This window comes from Myxine glutinosa, chromosome 2 (genome assembly GCF_964187855.1).
Source record: "Myxine glutinosa chromosome 2, kmMyxGlut1.1, whole genome shotgun sequence".
NCBI lineage: Eukaryota > Metazoa > Chordata > Myxini > Myxiniformes > Myxinidae > Myxine > Myxine glutinosa.
The window spans coordinates 230,982,687-231,001,700 of NC_136262.1; the positions used below are offsets into that span (position 1 = coordinate 230,982,687).

The following is a 19,014-nucleotide window of genomic DNA, read 5'->3' on the forward strand; positions in this document are numbered from 1 at the left end:
TGTCTGTCTCCGTGTCTGTCTGTCTCCGTGTCTGTCTTTCTCCGTGTCTGTCTTTCTCCGTGTCTGTCTTTCTCCGTGTCTGTCTTTCTCCGTGTCTGTCTTTCTCCGTGTCTGTCTTTCTCCGTGTCTGTCTTTCTCCGTGTCTGTCTTTCTCCGTGTCTGTCTTTCTCCGTGTCTGTCTTTCTCCGTGTCTGTCTTTCTCCGTGTCTGTCTTTCTCCGTGTCTGTCTTTCTCCGTGTCTGTCTTTCTCCGTGTCTGTCTTTCTCCGTGTCTGTCTTTCTCCGTGTCTGTCTTTCTCCGTGTCTGTCTTTCTCCGTGTCTGTCTTTCTCCGTGTCTGTCTTTCTCCGTGTCTGTCTGTCTCCGTGTCTGTCTGTCTCCGTGTCTGTCTGTCTCCGTGTCTGTCTGTCTCCGTGTCTGTCTGTCTCCGTGTCTGTCTGTCTCCGTGTCTGTCTGTCTCCGTGTCTGTCTGTCTCCGTGTCTGTCTGTCTCCGTGTCTGTCTGTCTCCGTGTCTGTCTGTCTCCGTGTCTGTCTGTCTCCGTGTCTGTCTGTCTCCGTGTCTGTCTGTCTCCGTGTCTGTCTGTCTCCGTGTCTGTCTGTCTCCGTGTCTGTCTGTCTCTCTTTCTCTCTTTGTCGTCTGTCTGTCTCTCTTTCTCTCTTTGTCGTCTGTCTGTCTCTCTTTCTCTCTTTGTCGTCTGTCTGTCTCTCTTTCTCTCTTTGTCGTCTGTCTGTCTCTCTTTCTCTCTTTGTCGTCTGTCTGTCTCTCTTTCTCTCTTTGTCGTCTGTCTGTCTCTCTTTCTCTCTTTGTCGTCTGTCTGTCTCTCTTTCTCTCTTTGTCGTCTGTCTGTCTCTCTTTCTCTCTTTGTCGTCTGTCTGTCTCTCTTTCTCTCTTTGTCGTCTGTCTGTCTCTCTTTCTCTCTTTGTCGTCTGTCTGTCTCTCTTTCTCTCTTTGTCGTCTGTCTGTCTCTCTTTCTCTCTTTGTCGTCTGTCTGTCTCTCTTTCTCTCTTTGTCGTCTGTCTGTCTCTCTTTCTCTCTTTGTCGTCTGTCTGTCTCTCTTTCTCTCTTTGTCGTCTGTCTGTCTCTCTTTCTCTATTTGTCGTCTGTCTGTCTCTCTTTCTCTCTTTGTCGTCTGTCTGTCTCTCTTTCTCTCTTTGTCGTCTGTCTGTCTCTCTTTCTCTCTTTGTCGTCTGTCTGTCTCTCTTTCTCTCTTTGTCGTCTGTCTGTCTCTCTTTCTCTCTTTGTCGTCTGTCTGTCTCTCTTTCTCTCTTTGTAGTCTGTCTGTCTCTCTTTCTCTCTTTGTCGTCTGTCTGTCTCTCTTTCTCTCTTTGTCGTCTGTCTGTCTCTCTTTCTCTCTTTGTCGTCTGTCTGTCTCTCTTTCTCTCTTTGTCGTCTGTCTGTCTCTCTTTCTCTCTTTGTCGTCTGTCTGTCTCTCTTTCTCTCTTTGTCGTCTGTCTGTCTCTCTTTGTCGTCTGTCTCTCTTTGTCGTCTGTCTCTCTTTGTCGTCTGTCTCTCTTTGTCGTCTGTCTCTTTGTCGTCTGTCTGTCTCTCTTTGTCGTCTGTCTCTCTTTGTCGTCTGTCTCTCTTTCTTTGTCGTCTGTCTGTCTCTCTTTGTCGTCTGTCTGTCTCTCTTTGTCGTCTGTCTGTCTCTCTTTGTCGTCTGTCTGTCTCTCTTTGTCGTCTGTCTGTCTCTCTTTCTCTCTTTGTCGTCTGTCTGTCTCTCTTTCTCTCTTTGTCGTCTGTCTGTCTCTCTTTCTCTCTTTGTCGTCTGTCTGTCTCTCTTTCTCTCTTTGTCGTCTGTCTGTCTCTCTTTCTCTCTTTGTCGTCTGTCTGTCTCTCTTTCTCTCTTTGTCGTCTGTCTGTCTCTCTTTCTCTCTTTGTCGTCTGTCTGTCTCTCTTTCTCTCTTTGTCGTCTGTCTGTCTCTCTTTCTCTCTTTGTCGTCTGTCTGTCTCTCTTTCTCTCTTTGTCGTCTGTCTGTCTCTCTTTCTCTCTTTGTCGTCTGTCTCTCTTTCTCTCTTTGTCGTCTGTCTGTCTCTCTTTCTCTCTTTGTCGTCTGTCTGTCTCTCTTTCTCTCTTTGTCGTCTGTCTGTCTCTCTTTCTCTCTTTGTCGTCTGTCTGTCTCTCTTTCTCTCTTTGTCGTCTGTCTGTCTCTCTTTCTCTCTTTGTCGTCTGTCTGTCTCTCTTTCTCTCTTTGTCGTCTGTCTGTCTCTCTTTCTCTCTTTGTCGTCTGTCTGTCTCTCTTTCTCTCTTTGTCGTCTGTCTGTCTCTCTTTCTCTCTTTGTCGTCTGTCTGTCTCTCTTTCTCTCTTTGTCGTCTGTCTGTCTCTCTTTCTCTCTTTGTCGTCTGTCTGTCTCTCTTTCTCTCTTTGTCGTCTGTCTGTCTCTCTTTCTCTCTTTGTCGTCTGTCTGTCTCTCTTTGTCGTCTGTCTGTCTCTCTTTGTCGTCTGTCTGTCTCTCTTTGTCGTCTGTCTGTCTCTCTTTGTCGTCTGTCTGTCTCTCTTTGTCGTCTGTCTGTCTCTCTTTGTCGTCTGTCTCTCTTTGTCTTTTGTCTGTCTCTCTTTGTCGTCTGTCTGTCTCTCTTTGTCGTCTGTCTGTCTCTCTTTGTCGTCTGTCTGTCTCTCTTTGTCGTCTGTCTGTCTCTCTTTCTCTCTTTGTCGTCTGTCTGTCTCTCTTTCTCTCTTTGTCGTCTGTCTGTCTCTCTTTCTCTCTTTGTCGTCTGTCTGTCTCTCTTTCTCTCTTTGTCGTCTGTCTGTCTCTCTTTCTCTCTTTGTCGTCTGTCTGTCTCTCTTTCTCTCTTTGTCGTCTGTCTGTCTCTCTTTCTCTCTTTGTCGTCTGTCTGTCTCTCTTTCTCTCTTTGTCGTCTGTCTGTCTCTCTTTCTCTCTTTGTCGTCTGTCTGTCTCTCTTTCTCTCTTTGTCGTCTGTCTGTCTCTCTTTCTCTCTTTGTCGTCTGTCTGTCTCTCTTTCTCTCTTTGTCGTCTGTCTGTCTCTCTTTCTCTCTTTGTCTGTCTGTCTCTCTTTCTCTCTTTGTCGTCTGTCTGTCTCTCTTTCTCTCTTTGTCGTCTGTCTGTCTCTCTTTCTCTCTTTGTCGTCTGTCTGTCTCTCTTTCTCTATTTGTCGTCTGTCTGTCTCTCTTTCTCTCTTTGTCGTCTGTCTGTCTCTCTTTCTCTCTTTGTCGTCTGTCTGTCTCTCTTTCTCTCTTTGTCGTCTGTCTGTCTCTCTTTCTCTCTTTGTCGTCTGTCTGTCTCTCTTTCTCTCTTTGTCGTCTGTCTGTCTCTCTTTCTCTCTTTGTAGTCTGTCTGTCTCTCTTTCTCTCTTTGTCGTCTGTCTGTCTCTCTTTCTCTCTTTGTCGTCTGTCTGTCTCTCTTTCTCTCTTTGTCGTCTGTCTGTCTCTCTTTCTCTCTTTGTCGTCTGTCTGTCTCTCTTTCTCTCTTTGTCGTCTGTCTGTCTCTCTTTCTCTCTTTGTCGTCTGTCTGTCTCTCTTTGTCGTCTGTCTCTCTTTGTCGTCTGTCTCTCTTTGTCGTCTGTCTCTTTGTCGTCTGTCTGTCTCTCTTTGTCGTCTGTCTCTCTTTGTCGTCTGTCTCTCTTTCTTTGTCGTCTGTCTGTCTCTCTTTGTCGTCTGTCTGTCTCTCTTTGTCGTCTGTCTGTCTCTCTTTGTCGTCTGTCTGTCTCTCTTTGTCGTCTGTCTGTCTCTCTTTGTCGTCTGTCTGTCTCTCTTTCTCTCTTTGTCGTCTGTCTGTCTCTCTTTCTCTCTTTGTCGTCTGTCTGTCTCTCTTTCTCTCTTTGTCGTCTGTCTGTCTCTCTTTCTCTCTTTGTCGTCTGTCTGTCTCTCTTTCTCTCTTTGTCGTCTGTCTGTCTCTCTTTCTCTCTTTGTCGTCTGTCTGTCTCTCTTTCTCTCTTTGTCGTCTGTCTGTCTCTCTTTCTCTCTTTGTCGTCTGTCTGTCTCTCTTTCTCTCTTTGTCGTCTGTCTGTCTCTCTTTCTCTCTTTGTCGTCTGTCTGTCTCTCTTTCTCTCTTTGTCGTCTGTCTGTCTCTCTTTCTCTCTTTGTCGTCTGTCTGTCTCTCTTTCTCTCTTTGTCGTCTGTCTGTCTCTCTTTCTCTCTTTGTCGTCTGTCTGTCTCTCTTTCTCTCTTTGTCGTCTGTCTGTCTCTCTTTCTCTCTTTGTCGTCTGTCTGTCTCTCTTTCTCTCTTTGTCGTCTGTCTGTCTCTCTTTCTCTCTTTGTCGTCTGTCTGTCTCTCTTTCTCTCTTTGTCGTCTGTCTGTCTCTCTTTCTCTCTTTGTCGTCTGTCTGTCTCTCTTTCTCTCTTTGTCGTCTGTCTGTCTCTCTTTCTCTCTTTGTCGTCTGTCTGTCTCTCTTTCTCTCTTTGTCGTCTGTCTGTCTCTCTTTCTCTCTTTGTCGTCTGTCTGTCTCTCTTTCTCTCTTTGTCGTCTGTCTGTCTCTCTTTCTCTCTTTGTCGTCTGTCTGTCTCTCTTTCTCTCTTTGTCGTCTGTCTGTCTCTCTTTCTCTCTTTGTCGTCTGTCTGTCTCTCTTTCTCTCTTTGTCGTCTGTCTGTCTCTCTTTCTCTCTTTGTCGTCTGTCTGTCTCTCTTTCTCTCTTTGTCGTCTGTCTGTCTCTCTTTCTCTCTTTGTCGTCTGTCTGTCTCTCTTTCTCTCTTTGTCGTCTGTCTGTCTCTCTTTCTCTCTTTGTCGTCTGTCTGTCTCTCTTTGTCGTCTGTCTGTCTCTCTTTGTCGTCTGTCTGTCTCTCTTTGTCGTCTGTCTGTCTCTCTTTGTCGTCTGTCTGTCTCTCTTTGTCGTCTGTCTGTCTCTCTTTGTCGTCTGTCTGTCTCTCTTTGTCGTCTGTCTGTCTCTCTTTGTCGTCTGTCTGTCTCTCTTTGTCGTCTGTCTGTCTCTCTTTGTCTTTTGTCTGTCTCTCTTTGTCGTCTGTCTGTCTCTCTTTGTCGTCTGTCTGTCTCTCTTTGTCGTCTGTCTGTCTCTCTTTGTCGTCTGTCTGTCTCTCTTTGTCGTCTGTCTGTCTCTCTTTGTCGTCTGTCTGTCTCTCTTTGTCTTTTGTCTGTCTCTCTTTGTCGTCTGTCTGTCTCTCTTTGTCGTCTGTCTGTCTCTCTTTGTCGTCTGTCTGTCTCTCTTTGTCGTCTGTCTGTCTCTCTTTGTCGTCTGTCTGTCTGTCTCTCTTTGTCGTCTGTCTGTCTCTCTTTGTCGTCTGTCTGTCTCTCTTTGTCGTCTGTCTGTCTCTCTTTGTCGTCTGTCTGTCTCTCTTTGTCGTCTGTCTGTCTGTCTCTCTTTGTCGTCTGTCTGTCCGTCTCTCTTTGTCGTCTGTCTGTCTCTCTTTGTCGTCTGTCTGTCTGTCTCTCTTTGTCGTCTGTCTGTCTGTCTCTCTTTGTCGTCTGTCTGTCTGTCTCTCTTTGTCGTCTGTCTGTCTGTCTCTCTTTGTCGTCTGTCTGTCTGTCTCTCTTTGTCGTCTGTCTGTCTGTCTCTCTTTGTCGTCTGTCTGTCTGTCTCTCTTTGTCGTCTGTCTGTCTGTCTCTATTTGTCGTCTGTCTGTCTGTCTCTCTTTGTCGTCTGTCTGTCTGTCTCTCTTTGTCGTCTGTCTCTCTTTGTCGTCTGTCTCTCTTTGTCGTCTGTCTCTCTTTGTCATCTGTTTGACTGTCTCTCTGTCTGTCTCTCTTTGTCGTCTGTCTGTCTGTCTGTCTCTGTCCGTCATGCTATAATCTTCCTAAACGGTTGTGCATGCACCAAACTTGGTAGTTATGATCACCACATAGCACAAAGGTGCAAGAGCAGTATCATTTTGGCTCCGCCACCTGGAGAGGGGTCAAAATGTCAAACACCAAAAAATACCCAATAACGTTTTGCTATTTTTGCTACTCGATTATCTTCCGGCTGATTGTACTGAAACTTGACACATGAATACAAGACAGTAGCCCACATAATCGCTCCATCTTTGATTTTTTGATTTCTGATCATGAGGTGGAGGGGGGAGGGTGGGGGTGGGGGTGGGGGGGGGGGGGGTTGTTTGTCATATCAATTGAATGTTGTATCATTGGTTACATTGAAAATGCCATTTTTTTCTATTTCTATTTACAAACTTTTTAACCACGCTGTATGACACAAATATTTTTAACACCATTGCGTTTCATACATGATGTGAATACCAAATTAGGCATTTATATTTTATTTTCTAAATTGAAGTGCGTGCGTGCGTGTGTGTGTGCCTTACCCTTTTCCTTCTTGGTTAGGGAGGCGGTGTTCAGTGGTGCAAGGACTTTTCTCTCTCACCACGAAGGTAATAATACATGGTGTAAATGACAGTAAATGATGGTTTATTGTTTAGTTGCATGGTCCTTTTATCAGCCACTAATGCTGATCACAGGTATTAGTAAAAATAATATTTTTATTGGAAGATCCGGACTTGGGTAGATATTGGGAGCAGCACAGCGAAATTGATGGCGATATTGATTCATTTTGATGTATATTGGCAGTAGTTTACCAATGTGACAGTCTTACCCTATGCTTGTGCATCTGGCTGTATTGCTGGCAGCACACTTTGTTGATGTGATTGGGAAGATGTTGCAGCATGTTGCAGTTCAACCAATGAGAAGTCTGTTTTTAATCGGCCATGAAATATCACATTGTGTGAGGCGGGGTTGGTTTTTCCGTTACTCTGGCCTTTGTACATTGCATGGCTATTGTGATTTGGTGAGATTATCCATATGCATTTTGGTGGCATTCCAGGAAAAGGTTTCACAGTTGCTACTCTAGTCAAAATCCATCGGAGACTCTCGACAAAACAATCGTACCCAGCGGCTAGAAAAGCAATCAGATGTAATATTAAAAAAAAAATTTAAAAAGTGAAACAACAATAAATCTTGAATAAAAGTGTAGGTGTGAATTAAACTAGGTTTGATTACACTCTTCGTTATTCTCGCTGTTCAAACTTTTGGTTTATTTTCTTGACTAGGCATCTCCCTGTCTTTTATACTGAAAATCTCCTTCAGCATCAAGTTTGAGGAGCGTGATAGCAATTTTGGACAGTCATACTCTGCTATCTATATAATAATAGCGTAAGGACTCGACTTTGTTATCCCTTTTACGCCGCACCCAGTGACCCGATGCCCACGGCACTAATGGATTTACGATCTACGAACCACGCTCTTTGTTTATCACATACAACCATACTCGAAAAATCTGAATTAGCCGACGTTGGGGCCCAAAAGCATCCGATTAACTGCCGATACGACGCCATCTTACGACGCCATCGTATTGGCGTCTGCTGGGCGAAGGCGAAAGCAAGCCGTCCACTAAGTGGACAATCCAGAGCATGCATTTGTGCTGGTGTCGGCGATCGTTATTCATATACGCACTCTTCATTCTCATCTTTCTTCCTAACTCTTACTCGGACAAGCAAATCCCCGATGCCATCCATAATGGTACACTCTATCCATACACCACATCCTCCCTTCCGTGGATGTTCCACGGGTTTCGGCTAGTTGAAATGATTATTCATACTGTTACTTTTACTTTTGTTCCTTTATAAATGAATAGTCTTTGTAAACATAAAGCTGTGCAAATAGACATGAATGTATCCATAGTAATCCGTGTACAACATCTCGATAGTAATTCTTCATCCAAAGCAGGGGCGGCTCCAGGGTGAGCGGGCACCCGGCATGCAGCCTCCCTAAACTAAACTCATCCCCTCCGTTCAAAAGTGATCTTTTTTTTGATAATGTATTGAGATGTATATAACCGAAGATGTGCTCTTGGAATGTGGGATCACTTGATATTCCTCAGCCCACAGCTGACGTTGACTGCAGCGTTCAACATGGAACTGGTTTGTACCAGTCAGTTTGTTCCCATGGCGGATACTTGATGATTAACGAATTACTGGAATAATTTGTCATCGGAGACGCTTCTTTTCTCCTAACTATTTGTGAAAGTGGAATGGTATCCCAAATTTTACTATAATTCACCAAATGTCCGTCTGTCTGTCTGTCCGTTTGAAGGTACCGCAAAAACGGCTGAACCGATCGCAACAATAGTTTGGGTGGGTAATCCTAGGACCCCCTGGAGAAAAATAGGCTATATACATTGTTTTTCCAATTTTTTCAAGTTTTCCAATTTTCTAGTTTTTCCAAACACGATGGAATAATATTTACCGATATGAACAGTGATGTGGCTTTTTTTGAAATTCTACGTACTGGGAGAGAGTAGATCGACTCCTGACAAACTCTTCCTATATAAATGTGTGGCTCCGAAGTAACACGGCAGCGTGTGCAACGCGACTGAGAAACAGGTGTAGCGGCCATTTCCGTGTTACAGATTCGGCGCACACTCTTCACACATAAACGTGCGACTGAGAAAGACGTGTAGCGACTGCTTCCGTTTTGCAGAATTCAATCTTTTTTCAAAATGGGCGCCATGTACTGTTTAGATTTTGATGATTTGCGTGTGATATGATTCAACAGGTGTTTATATGAATCGTTTAAAATAAAAAAAGCCTTCAATTTCTGATATTTTGCCTTTTCATTTGGGCTTCCCAATTGAAGCCCCGCCCGTAATGTGGGTACACACGGGTGGGTACGTTGCTAGTATCACATAATCCAGAGTCCCTATCATTCGGAAATAATTCGGCCCTCACCCAGTCTGTGTTTTCAAGACTCACGAACATGCTTTTTGACAGTGGGAAATTCTCCAGGGTATACAATAGTCATCAATGTGTTGGAGAAGAAATCTTCCTTATAAGTGATTAACATAGTAGAGAGGATGAAGGCAATTGTTCATCTGATGGCAGAACAAGAATTCTGAAGGTCACTTCCATGTCAAAACTTGTTCAATACATCAGAGACATTGATTTGTTTTGGTCATTATGTCATCTGTTTAATTATATGTAATGTCTACTTTTCATTAAATTGGATTTCTATGATGAGACAAAAATTCTAATGTGGAGTTTTGCGCAAAAATATTTTCATTGAAGAACTTCTTTTGAAGTGTACTTATGGGGTGTTCTTTGTTTACATTTAGAAACGTCTAAAAGGCAAAAAAACATCCACAAAAATGCTCCACCCTCTCTGCTCAGCAAAATTCTACTTTCCATGCAAAGTAAATGTTTGCATCCCCACCCACCTTCCCCCAACCCTCGTCCCCTGAACCTAAAATCATGGAGCCGCACCTGCAACGTACAAGGTATTTTGTCCAACAATTGCTGAAGTCGTTACTTTGTAACTCGGCCATGGAAAACTCGGCAATGATCATAGCCAAGTAGTATTAGTCTTTGGAATTACCTTGGCATAAGAAGTCTTCTGGTTGGCATTTGATGACTGGCACCAAAATGATGCTGAACATCTATCTGATCGTATGAAATTGTGGTTTTTGTCAATGTATGTTGATTCTTTTTTGCGATGCTGGTGTTAACTTTGTGTTTACTTTGTTTGGATCCTTAATTTTTTTAAGGTCATGACTATCAATATTGTATCCTATGTACAGCACTGCTTATATACTGTAGTAGCAGGGGTACCCAGCGTTGCCTGGTGCTGTTCTAATCCTGTTGGCATTTTGAAGAAATCAATTTGTTTATTTTTTTCTATTTTTGTGGGTGAAAAATGCTTCCCTTTGTCTGGTGTTAGCTTAACTGTTAAGGTGGCTGGCTTAAGATCTTAAGATCTTAGGGTCTTGAGTTTGAGCCCCCTGTTGTGCCGTTGAAATAACACCAGGTGGGTTGACTCAGCCTGTCATCCTTCTGAGGTTAGCAAAATGAGTACCAGCTTACTGGGGCGATAAGCCATCCGAGTGCCCTGCATTGGAGTCGCCATACAGGATTGTACTAACTAGTCAATGAAACTGTCTTGGCAGCACCGATGTGCCTCACGGCATGAAAGGAATGATAACAAGTACAGGTACATTCAAAGTACACCCCCCCCCATGCCCAATGATTAAATATCCTCCAGTGCGGTATTGCCGGGGCGCCTATGGCACCCGGCAATACCGCCGTGCAGCTCATAGAGACTGTATTTGGAGGGAGAGGTGCACAATATTTGATTGATTAATTGCATAATTAAAATCAATAAAAGATTGTCATAAAACATTTTCTAATCAATTGGCTAATAGCATAACTAAACCACTAGTGCTTCATCCAAAGATGTAACTTTTAGAAATTTAAATAAGTCATTAATAAAAAAATGAAATAATTAATTTATTAATCAATAAATAATTAATCGATTAATTGATTAATCAATAAATCAAAAATACCCTTTACAGACAAATCACTTGGTCATTGTCATGTCCAAATATCAGCTTCCGAGCTCAAAAGGTGCCTGAGATATTGGCCAGATGAGAAAGAAAAAAAAGAAAAAAAAAGATTAATAATGAAAATAAATCAATAATAATCGTAAAAAAATAAAAATAATAATAATCAATTGCCTAATAAAACACATACACCACCACCATTTAATCAGAATCTGTAACTTAAATTTTATTTTTTTTTAGTCATTAATCGAAGAATTAAATAATTAATAGATTAATTGATTAATCAATAAATCAAAAATAGCCTTTACAGCCAAATCACTTGGTCATTGTCACGTCCAAATATCAGCTTCCTAGCTCAAAAGGTACCAGAGATAATGCTCAGAAGAGAAAGGACATATATAAGTACTTAATTAATCGCTAATAATTAAATAACTAATCAATAAATTGATTAATCAAAAAACAAAAAATACCGTTTTTGACAAAGTACTTGCTCACTATTGTGCCGAAATTTTAGCTTCCTAGCTCAAAGGATGGCTGATATATTGCCCAGGTAAACAAACAAATAAATAAACAAGATAACCAGAAAACAAACAAACAGCCAGAGCGAAAACTGAGTACTCCCTTTCAGCGTGCGTCATTCCTGGTCCCCCTTCGGTGCCCGGCAATAACGTTATGCAGTGCCTGGGGATGGCATAAGAAAGGAGCGGTGTACAGTTATTATTAAAACACTTCCATACGCCCACTAAGGAATGGGGTCAGGGATCATTTAATATTATTTTTCACATAGCTACAAAGGCTTAGGCACTATAAATCGATTTTAAAAAGGAAAAACAAATTCCTAAAAATCCAATTTTTTTGCTAAAAACACTCACCAGCACTCATTGATGAACCTCTGAATGTTTGACGAAGATCCGTGCAGTCATCTCTGAGAAAAATGGCCACACACACACACACACACACACACACACACACACACACACACACACACACACACACACACACACCTCTCTTATAGTACAAGATTCGATTCCCAATTTATTAGGAAGAGCACACTCAAACTTGGGAATGATCCCTCCCGATCTGTACATGCTTTATAAAAGTGTGCCGCAGATATTGAAATCCTTGCAGTTAATATGGCCGAGGTTGTGAGATGTCGGGACGTTAATTGTGAATACTTTATACTCGAGGAAGGAAAGACGACAGGTCCTGCTCGTGTTCAAAATAGGACAGGTAGGTTGTAAATTGATACATTGGATTGGAATAAGCAATAATATGACTGATAAATCCACCAACATTTGGTGCAAAGTATTAGCAATGGGCTCCAAACTTCCCACTCAATTATCTTCCTGACCAAGTCGGGGGGGCAATCGAGTGGGAAAGAGCATGATGATGTCAAAGGTAGTGGATAGGTCGAATATAACAGGAATAGTGACGTATACAAAATTATAGTTGAAGAGAAAGGGGTTGGAGATAAAGGAAACTAGTTTCGGTGCTGCAGGCCCATTTGAAATCTGACTGAAGAAAGATCCAACAAAAGGTGCTGATGGTGGGTAGAGCACCACTAGCTCTTTAGCAATGGCAATTTACAAGGATTCCAACATGACAATATTCTCTCCCAACAACGCTGAAGCACGAGGTCTCTTGCTTTCACATAACAGGCATCGATGTCGTCTCGGTTTTCTGCCGCTTCTTCTCCGATATTGCTCCCTCTGCCCTATTTTCTGACCATCCCAGCACATCCAGGATACACCATTCTTCCAGTAACCTTCTCCTGGTGAAACTTTCAAAATCCATGTGGACTGCTCACCTCAACTACTTTGTTCCTACCTTTTCCCTTCTGTGGAACTGCATTCCAGAGGCCGTTCTTTCCCACCGTCTCCTCCATGGCTTGAAAGAGGCAGTACAGCGTCACCTCATGTCATCTGCCATCCTGACCCATGATCTTTATTACCCCTATTAACCCTGGTGTTGGTGTTGATAACCGTCACCTCTGGTATTAATCCCTGGTGTTGGGCTAGCGGCTAGGGTGCCGGCTTAGGATCCTAGGATACTGGGTTCGAATCCCGGTCAATCGCTGAATTAACGCCAGGGGGGTTGACTCAGCCTGTCATCCTTCCGAGGTCGGCTAATTGAGTACCAGTTCACTGGTAATTCCCTGTTTGTCGTTAAAGGCGGCAAAAAGGGTTGGCGTCAGGAAGGGCATCCGGCCGTAAAATATTGCTTCAAAAAGGGGACCGAAAAACAACAACAACCACGGTTCCCGAAAAAGGCCAACCCCTGCTTTGCGGGGAAAAATGGCCTCTAAAGGTGGTTATTATTTTTTATAACCCATCCCAACTCGACCCTTAAACTTGCTAGTTTTCTCTCTCTTTCTCTCTTACTTCCCCATTCATTGATTCCCAGGTAGGCCAATTGTTGCCTCACTGTCAATTTAACTTTGCTCTTGCATGAGCTTCAATCTTGTAGAGAGAAGGAAAAAGAGGGATTTAAAAAAAAATTTAAACAGAAACTTAATTGTTTTTAGTTCATTTTTCATTGGCAATTGTTTGTGGAAGGCAGACTTGCAAATAGACCACAGTATTTTCAGATTTGATGGGTAGATTGACACATGTAGTGTTGGTGGAAGCAGAGGGGTGAAAATAATCCAGGCCACATGTTGTTTTGATAAATACAGTCGTCGCCAAAAATGTTGGCACCCTTGCACGTTTTTCAAATAACTCACAATTTTCTCTAAAAATAAGCTGAAATTGACAAATGTATTTGGCCTCCACAATTATTTATTTCACTGTTAATATTACAGAACCTTTGTTTTTGATTCAGAATCAGATGAATCATGAATCAGAAAATAAAAAGAAATGGCATTGACAAAATTATTGACACCCTAGACTTAATATTTGGCAGCTTGACTGCAGTCAAACGCTTCCCATAGCCATGAATGAGCTTCCTACACCTCTCTAATGACATTTTGGCCCACGCTTCTTGTGCAAACTGCTCCAGTTCTTCCAGATTTGAAGGGTGCAAGCCCATTTGAAGGGTGCAAACCTGCTGTTTTCAGATCTCCCCACAGGTGTTCAATGGGATTTCGATCTGGACTCATTGCAGGCCACTTCAGAACAGTCCAGCGTTTTGCCTTGAACCATTCCTGGGTGCTTTTTGAAGTGTGTTTGGGGTCATTGTCCTTCTGCAAGACCCATGACCTTCGATGGAGACCCATCTTTCTGACACTGGGTTTAACATTGTGCTCCAAAATGCCCTGGTAATCTCCTGATTTCATGCACACATTCAAGGCACCCAATGCACTTTTCAGGGTGCATCACCTTTTCAGGGTGCATTTTCAGGGTGCATCACAAAACATCACTGAATCTCCTCCATGTTTGACTGTAGGGAAGGTGTTCTTTTCTTTGAAGGCTTCATTTTGTGTAAACATAGAGATTATGTGCTTTACCATAAAGATCTAATTTGGTCTCATCTGTCCACAGGACATTCTCTGAGAAGGATTTTGGCTTGTTCAGGTGTGTTTTGGAAAACTCCAGTCGGGCTTTCTTATGTCTCTCTCTCTCAGCATTAGGGTCCTCCTGGGTCTCCTACCATAGAACCCACTTTCATTGAGTTGGCGACGGATAGTGCGAGTTGAAACTGTCGTATCTTGTGTCTGATGGTCAGCTTGAATCTGTTTGATAGTTGATCGAGGTACTTTCTCACCATTCGAACAATCATTCGCTGCAATCTTCGATCAAGTTTTCTTTTGCGGCCACGTCCAGTGAGGTTGGCTACAGTGCCAGGGGCCTTAAACTTCCTGATAACATTGCGTACGGTGGACATCAAGGTGTCCGGAGATAAACTTGTAGCCTTGAGATTGTCCATGCTTGGCTACAAACTTGTGTCTGACCTCCTCAGACAATTCTCTGGTTTTCTTTTCTTAATGCTCATTGGTGTTGATTGGATGCCTGGTGTTGCTCATTGGAGCCTGGTGTTGGCTTAGCGGTTAGAGTGCCAGCTTGGGATCCTCAGATCCTGGGTTCTCCATCCCGGTCCAGCGCTGAATTAACACCAGGGGGGTTGATTCAGCCTGTCATTCTTCCCAGGTCGGCAAATGGAGTACCAGTTCACTGGTAATTCCCTGTGTGTCACAAGAGGCGACTAACATGGTTGGCGGCAGGAAGGGCATCCGGCCATAAAACATTGCTCAAAAAGGGGACCAAGGTGCCTGAAAAAGGCCAACCCCTGCTTTGCGGGGAAAAAATGGCCTCCAAAGGTGTTTTTTTTAAATGCTCATTGTGGTACACAGTGACACAAAACAGCAGAATGACTCATTTTCTCTATTCAAAGTTCTTTACAATGAGCCATGTCTCAATTTTTTTCTATGCAGCGCTCTCAGAAATATAGAGGTGCAGAGTTTTTTGTTTTTTTCCAAGATGGCGCCCATACCACGTGACCTATTAAAAATTATCATTAATAAAATTCTACAGGTGGAGTTGCACCTATGGTGAAAATTTCCTGTCAATCGGACCAATGGTTGCAGAGAAAATCATTTATTCTTTGCGGACAAACAAACAAACAGGCAGACAAACAAACGGACTCAAATGCAATACCCTTTCCTCTGGCGAGGGTAACTAGCGAGAGGTACCTGTGTTATGCACAGGTGGGAAGCCAAAAGCAAACAAACAATGCGGAAAATGGTGAATGCTAAATCATGAAACCAATAAATTCCACATTCCTGTGCCACTTTCAGTTGAACGTTAGATATGGACAGCCAGTTCATGAATGACTTGGGCAAAAAAGGGTGAATTGGAAATGACGAACCAATAAATTCCACATTATTGTGCCACCTTCAGGTGAACGTCAAACATGGACAGCCAGTTCGTGAATGACTTGGCCAAAAAAACGGTGAATGGGAAATGATGATCTAATAAATTCCACATTCTTGTGCCATGTTCAATCGAAAGTCAGACCTCCTGTTTTATAATATTCATTCCTCTTAATTGAGCCTTTTATGCTTTAGGAAAAAAAAAATGAATGCTTCAAGTTCAACTGTCGTAGTTGGCATGATGAGCAAAATTGATCTCACCCTATATAGTTGAAATTGGTTTTGCGATCGTACTAAAATTGTTATTGATGCTATGAAAATAAAAAGCTTAATTTTTGATGCTGGAACCTGAAATACTTTGTCGCCACTCTGCTCAAGGAGTTATTTTGATGACTATACTGAAAAAGTGGACTAATGTATTCTGGAAATTGTAGTTGAGACTAAATCTCCTTTTCTTTCCTTTTTCTTTTTTTCGTTTTTCTTCCAGCCACAAGTCCAGAGTGCAGGGCCACCTTTGCTTGAAGCTTGCCTACCACGCAGAAGATGGGGCTCAAGTTGAAAATTCAGAGCACGTGGGAGTTAGTGAGGTGCGTTTCCTCATAGAGGACATTGAGGGTAGGGGTGTTAGAATTTTGGAGGTTTTTAATTCGAGGGTTGGAGTTTTCTGATTAAGAATTGAAACTTTTGTTGGTTATAATATTAGTTATTTTTGAGTTGTACATACAATTCTATCAGTACACGGCGTTCTGTTCTTAAAAAAAGAAAGAAAAAAAAAGGCGAGCTGTTCTGTACACGACATACCCGAATGCTTAAAGTGTGAATTGACCTCATTCAACAGCACAACAAGACTAGGATGATTCAGAGTGCTGCTGAAGTTGTCATGAAAAGTTCAGCAGTTTGCATGAGAGAAGGAATTGGGGGATGTGGTTGGGGTGGGGAGGACCTTGGGTAAATAGTACTATGCCTTATATTTTCTTGATACCATAAGCTATCTTGTGTGCAGATTTCTCTTTTGTCTAAATTAATTGATTGTGCTGGGGCCAAGTAGTTGGTGCTTAACAGGCAGGTCATATTGTATCGAAGTGCACCGTTCCTTCGATGGATGTTAAGCTGGATGTCCCATCCGATAGCATTGGTTGATGGATTTTAAACATCCATGGTGTCCTTCGCAGAGAGTAGGTTCTTACAGACATCTTGAGCAAATTACAAATTCCTACCATGTTGAATTGAACATCAGGCCTGGCCAGGCAGTAGGCAGTTCGTGAAAGATGAGCCAAATCCTCTCCCTGGGGTGTGGTTGTGCTTTTTCTCGTCTAAACGTGTTGCAAATCTACAATAGTAGATTCTCCTGCCCTCAAAGCAACTTAGTTGCGGCACTAACATGAAAGTACCACCCAAAATTTGCTGAATTAACTGAATAAAATAGTTTTCTTAGCCCTTAGCAGTATGCCTGCACAACACAGGCAGTGTTTTTCTTCCTCACACCTTTGCATGTCTCCAGCCTTCTTGGGAGATTCTTGATGTGCAACGGAGCCCGAGGCTGGCGAGCACACCGCCTCTACCTGTGGGATGGGAGGAGCGGCAGGACAATGTCGGACGCACACACTACATTAACCATCGCACGAGGAGTATGCAATGGCGCCGACCAGATGCCGGGTATGGTGACCTCGTCCACTTTTGATCGTAATGTAATTGCTGAATCGTTTGCGTATTTGATGAATCGAAATAAATAAAATTTGTATACAGAGTCGAGGCTCGTGGAAGAGCGAGAACGCTGAACGGTTCACGATGAATAGGCCCAAAGGATCAGTAAAGAGGGAAGTGGAAAACACCAACAGCAGGTTTGTAGGACAAATGGAGAGAGATCTGGACATATAATTGGTGTGGGAAGGAACGTGGGATTAAGGGAGGACATGGGATGGACAAAATAGATACAGAAGGAAAAACTGGAAATTTGTGAGTAGGGGAGGGAGGAGGGGGAGGCAGGGGGGGGGGTGGGAGGCATGGTGGAGAGGGTGTTTTAACGAGGGTAGAAAAGAGATTATGGTGTAGGATTGGAGACTATCTGAGATAGTGGTGAGCAGCTGTCTAGACCTGAAGGGAAGGGAAGAATGAGATTGAAGAGAATGTGGAAGTTGGTTCTATGGGTGGTAGGGTGGTTGTGGGAGGGGAGAAGAGGAAAAATGACTGGAGGTATCCCATTTTGTTGAAAAACAAAAGATTCATATAAACGATGTTTATAAAGAAATGACTTCACAGATTAATAATTCTTTTTTGCTGCTTTTCATCGATTTGGAACCTTGTCCGCACATTGCAGTTGCATATTAGTAGTTGAGACATAAAGGGGAACCCAAACTCAGTCCACCTCGATGCTAATCTATCCCTCGATGCCCGACAAAATAGATATTTTTTCGATTTGCAATTTACAAAGTGGGTAATTTTGCAATTGAAGATTGAAATCTTTTTCTTCTTCTTCACGATTAGGCGTGACATCCCACCATGAAGTTGAGTGCCACTTGCACATTGTTTATGGGTGCCATCGCGGTACAATTTAATTCAAACGGCGAATAATTGTCGAATTTCTACAAATATGCCTCGTCAATGCATCCTTGGTGCTTGAATTAATTCAAACCATGATGGTTTCATGCTGCACCAATGGGCAAAGTATCCGAGGGTTGCCAGAATTTGGACGAGGTTTGTCCGAAATATCCGAGTGTAGATTGGGCCTACAAGATGTTCGGGACGTTTTACAGAACACTGAGTTCGCCACAGCGTCGGCCTGATGAATAGGCCAGTTATCTTGCACCACCCCACACCCCTCTCCATCCCCCATCAACCATCACCCCTACAATACGCACCACCATTCCCCAATCACCCATCAACTGTGTGCGTGGAGGTGTAGGTGGTGAGTCTGTTCCGCATCGTGTCCATGCCATATTTTTTCTGAAGTTAAATATAACTGATTTATTAATTAATACAAAATCCCTGATAAACCTTCACTTGAACAGAAAAACAAACTTACCAATCTGTAGTGAATATTCGACTGGCGTTTTCATCTGCACTACCAACACCGCCATCTTCATGAATACCATCTTCGTCTGATTCGCCCTCACAAGGCTCAAAACGATGCGGATCTACAGTACCCGCAAAAGTGTTTCCATAACTAATTTTGTCTTCAATAGTTTCTTCCAAAGTCCCACTGATCAGTTTCAACATACTGAGAACCTTCAGAGTTGCTAATGATGGAGAAATCGGTATTGGAATCCGAACTCAGAATACACTGCTTTTCTATGTAAATCCACCATTTGGATCAAGGTGAGACCATTAGGTGACGTCGCTGGCAAAATCGAAAATTGGCACTCGAGGGCTATTTTCGACACTTTCTGATTGGCAATATGTATGTTTCTTTTTTTTAAACAACCCTTCAAAACTGGACCATGATGATTTTCAATGGCTTTGAGAAAGAAAAAAAAATTGCATTTGGGTTCCCCTTTGAGGAGGTTGGAGGGTTTGGAGGGAATTTTGTTTTTATTTGTTTGCATTTTGTTTTTACTGTGAGGCCAGGCCAGTTTCTATAAAATGATAAGTGGCTCTTGGAAAAGAGGTTAACCATTCACCGGCCGACCCAGTTGCCTTATTCAAATCAGGTGAGTCGCTTAGCGTCCACATCAGCCCCTTGCTGCAGATACTTCCATTTGGGTCCCGCGTTACCGTGCAGATTGAAATCTCTGTGCCAGGTGAGTGACGCATCGACGCAGTCACAGACAGATCCTATCTTTTGGCTGACCAACCAACGGTCCACTGCCAATCAACCAATGATGCCGAATCAAGACCGCTGCCAATCTCTACCTCAAACAGATTTCTCTACAGCCACCAGATGAAACCCATGCAAGCAACAGGATGTGTACCGATGCTCATTTAAAATGACATTTTATTACTTCACACTTATTCTAAACACTCAATATGGGAATAACTA

At 42.9% G+C, this 19,014-nt stretch overlaps 1 protein-coding gene across 1 annotated transcript in view; it reads left to right on the forward strand.

Annotated features, from left to right (window-relative positions):
- LOC137420755 (E3 ubiquitin-protein ligase NEDD4-like) overlaps positions 1 to 19,014 on the forward strand; it is a 144,264-nt gene that overhangs the window by 33,985 nt on the left and 91,265 nt on the right. The window contains exons 7-9 of the mRNA XM_078772343.1: positions 6,229 to 6,275; positions 15,526 to 15,625; positions 16,540 to 16,694. Coding sequence (XP_078628469.1) covers positions 6,229 to 6,275; positions 15,526 to 15,625; positions 16,540 to 16,694 — 302 coding nt within the window. The remainder of the gene's footprint in view (positions 1 to 6,228; positions 6,276 to 15,525; positions 15,626 to 16,539; positions 16,695 to 19,014) is intronic.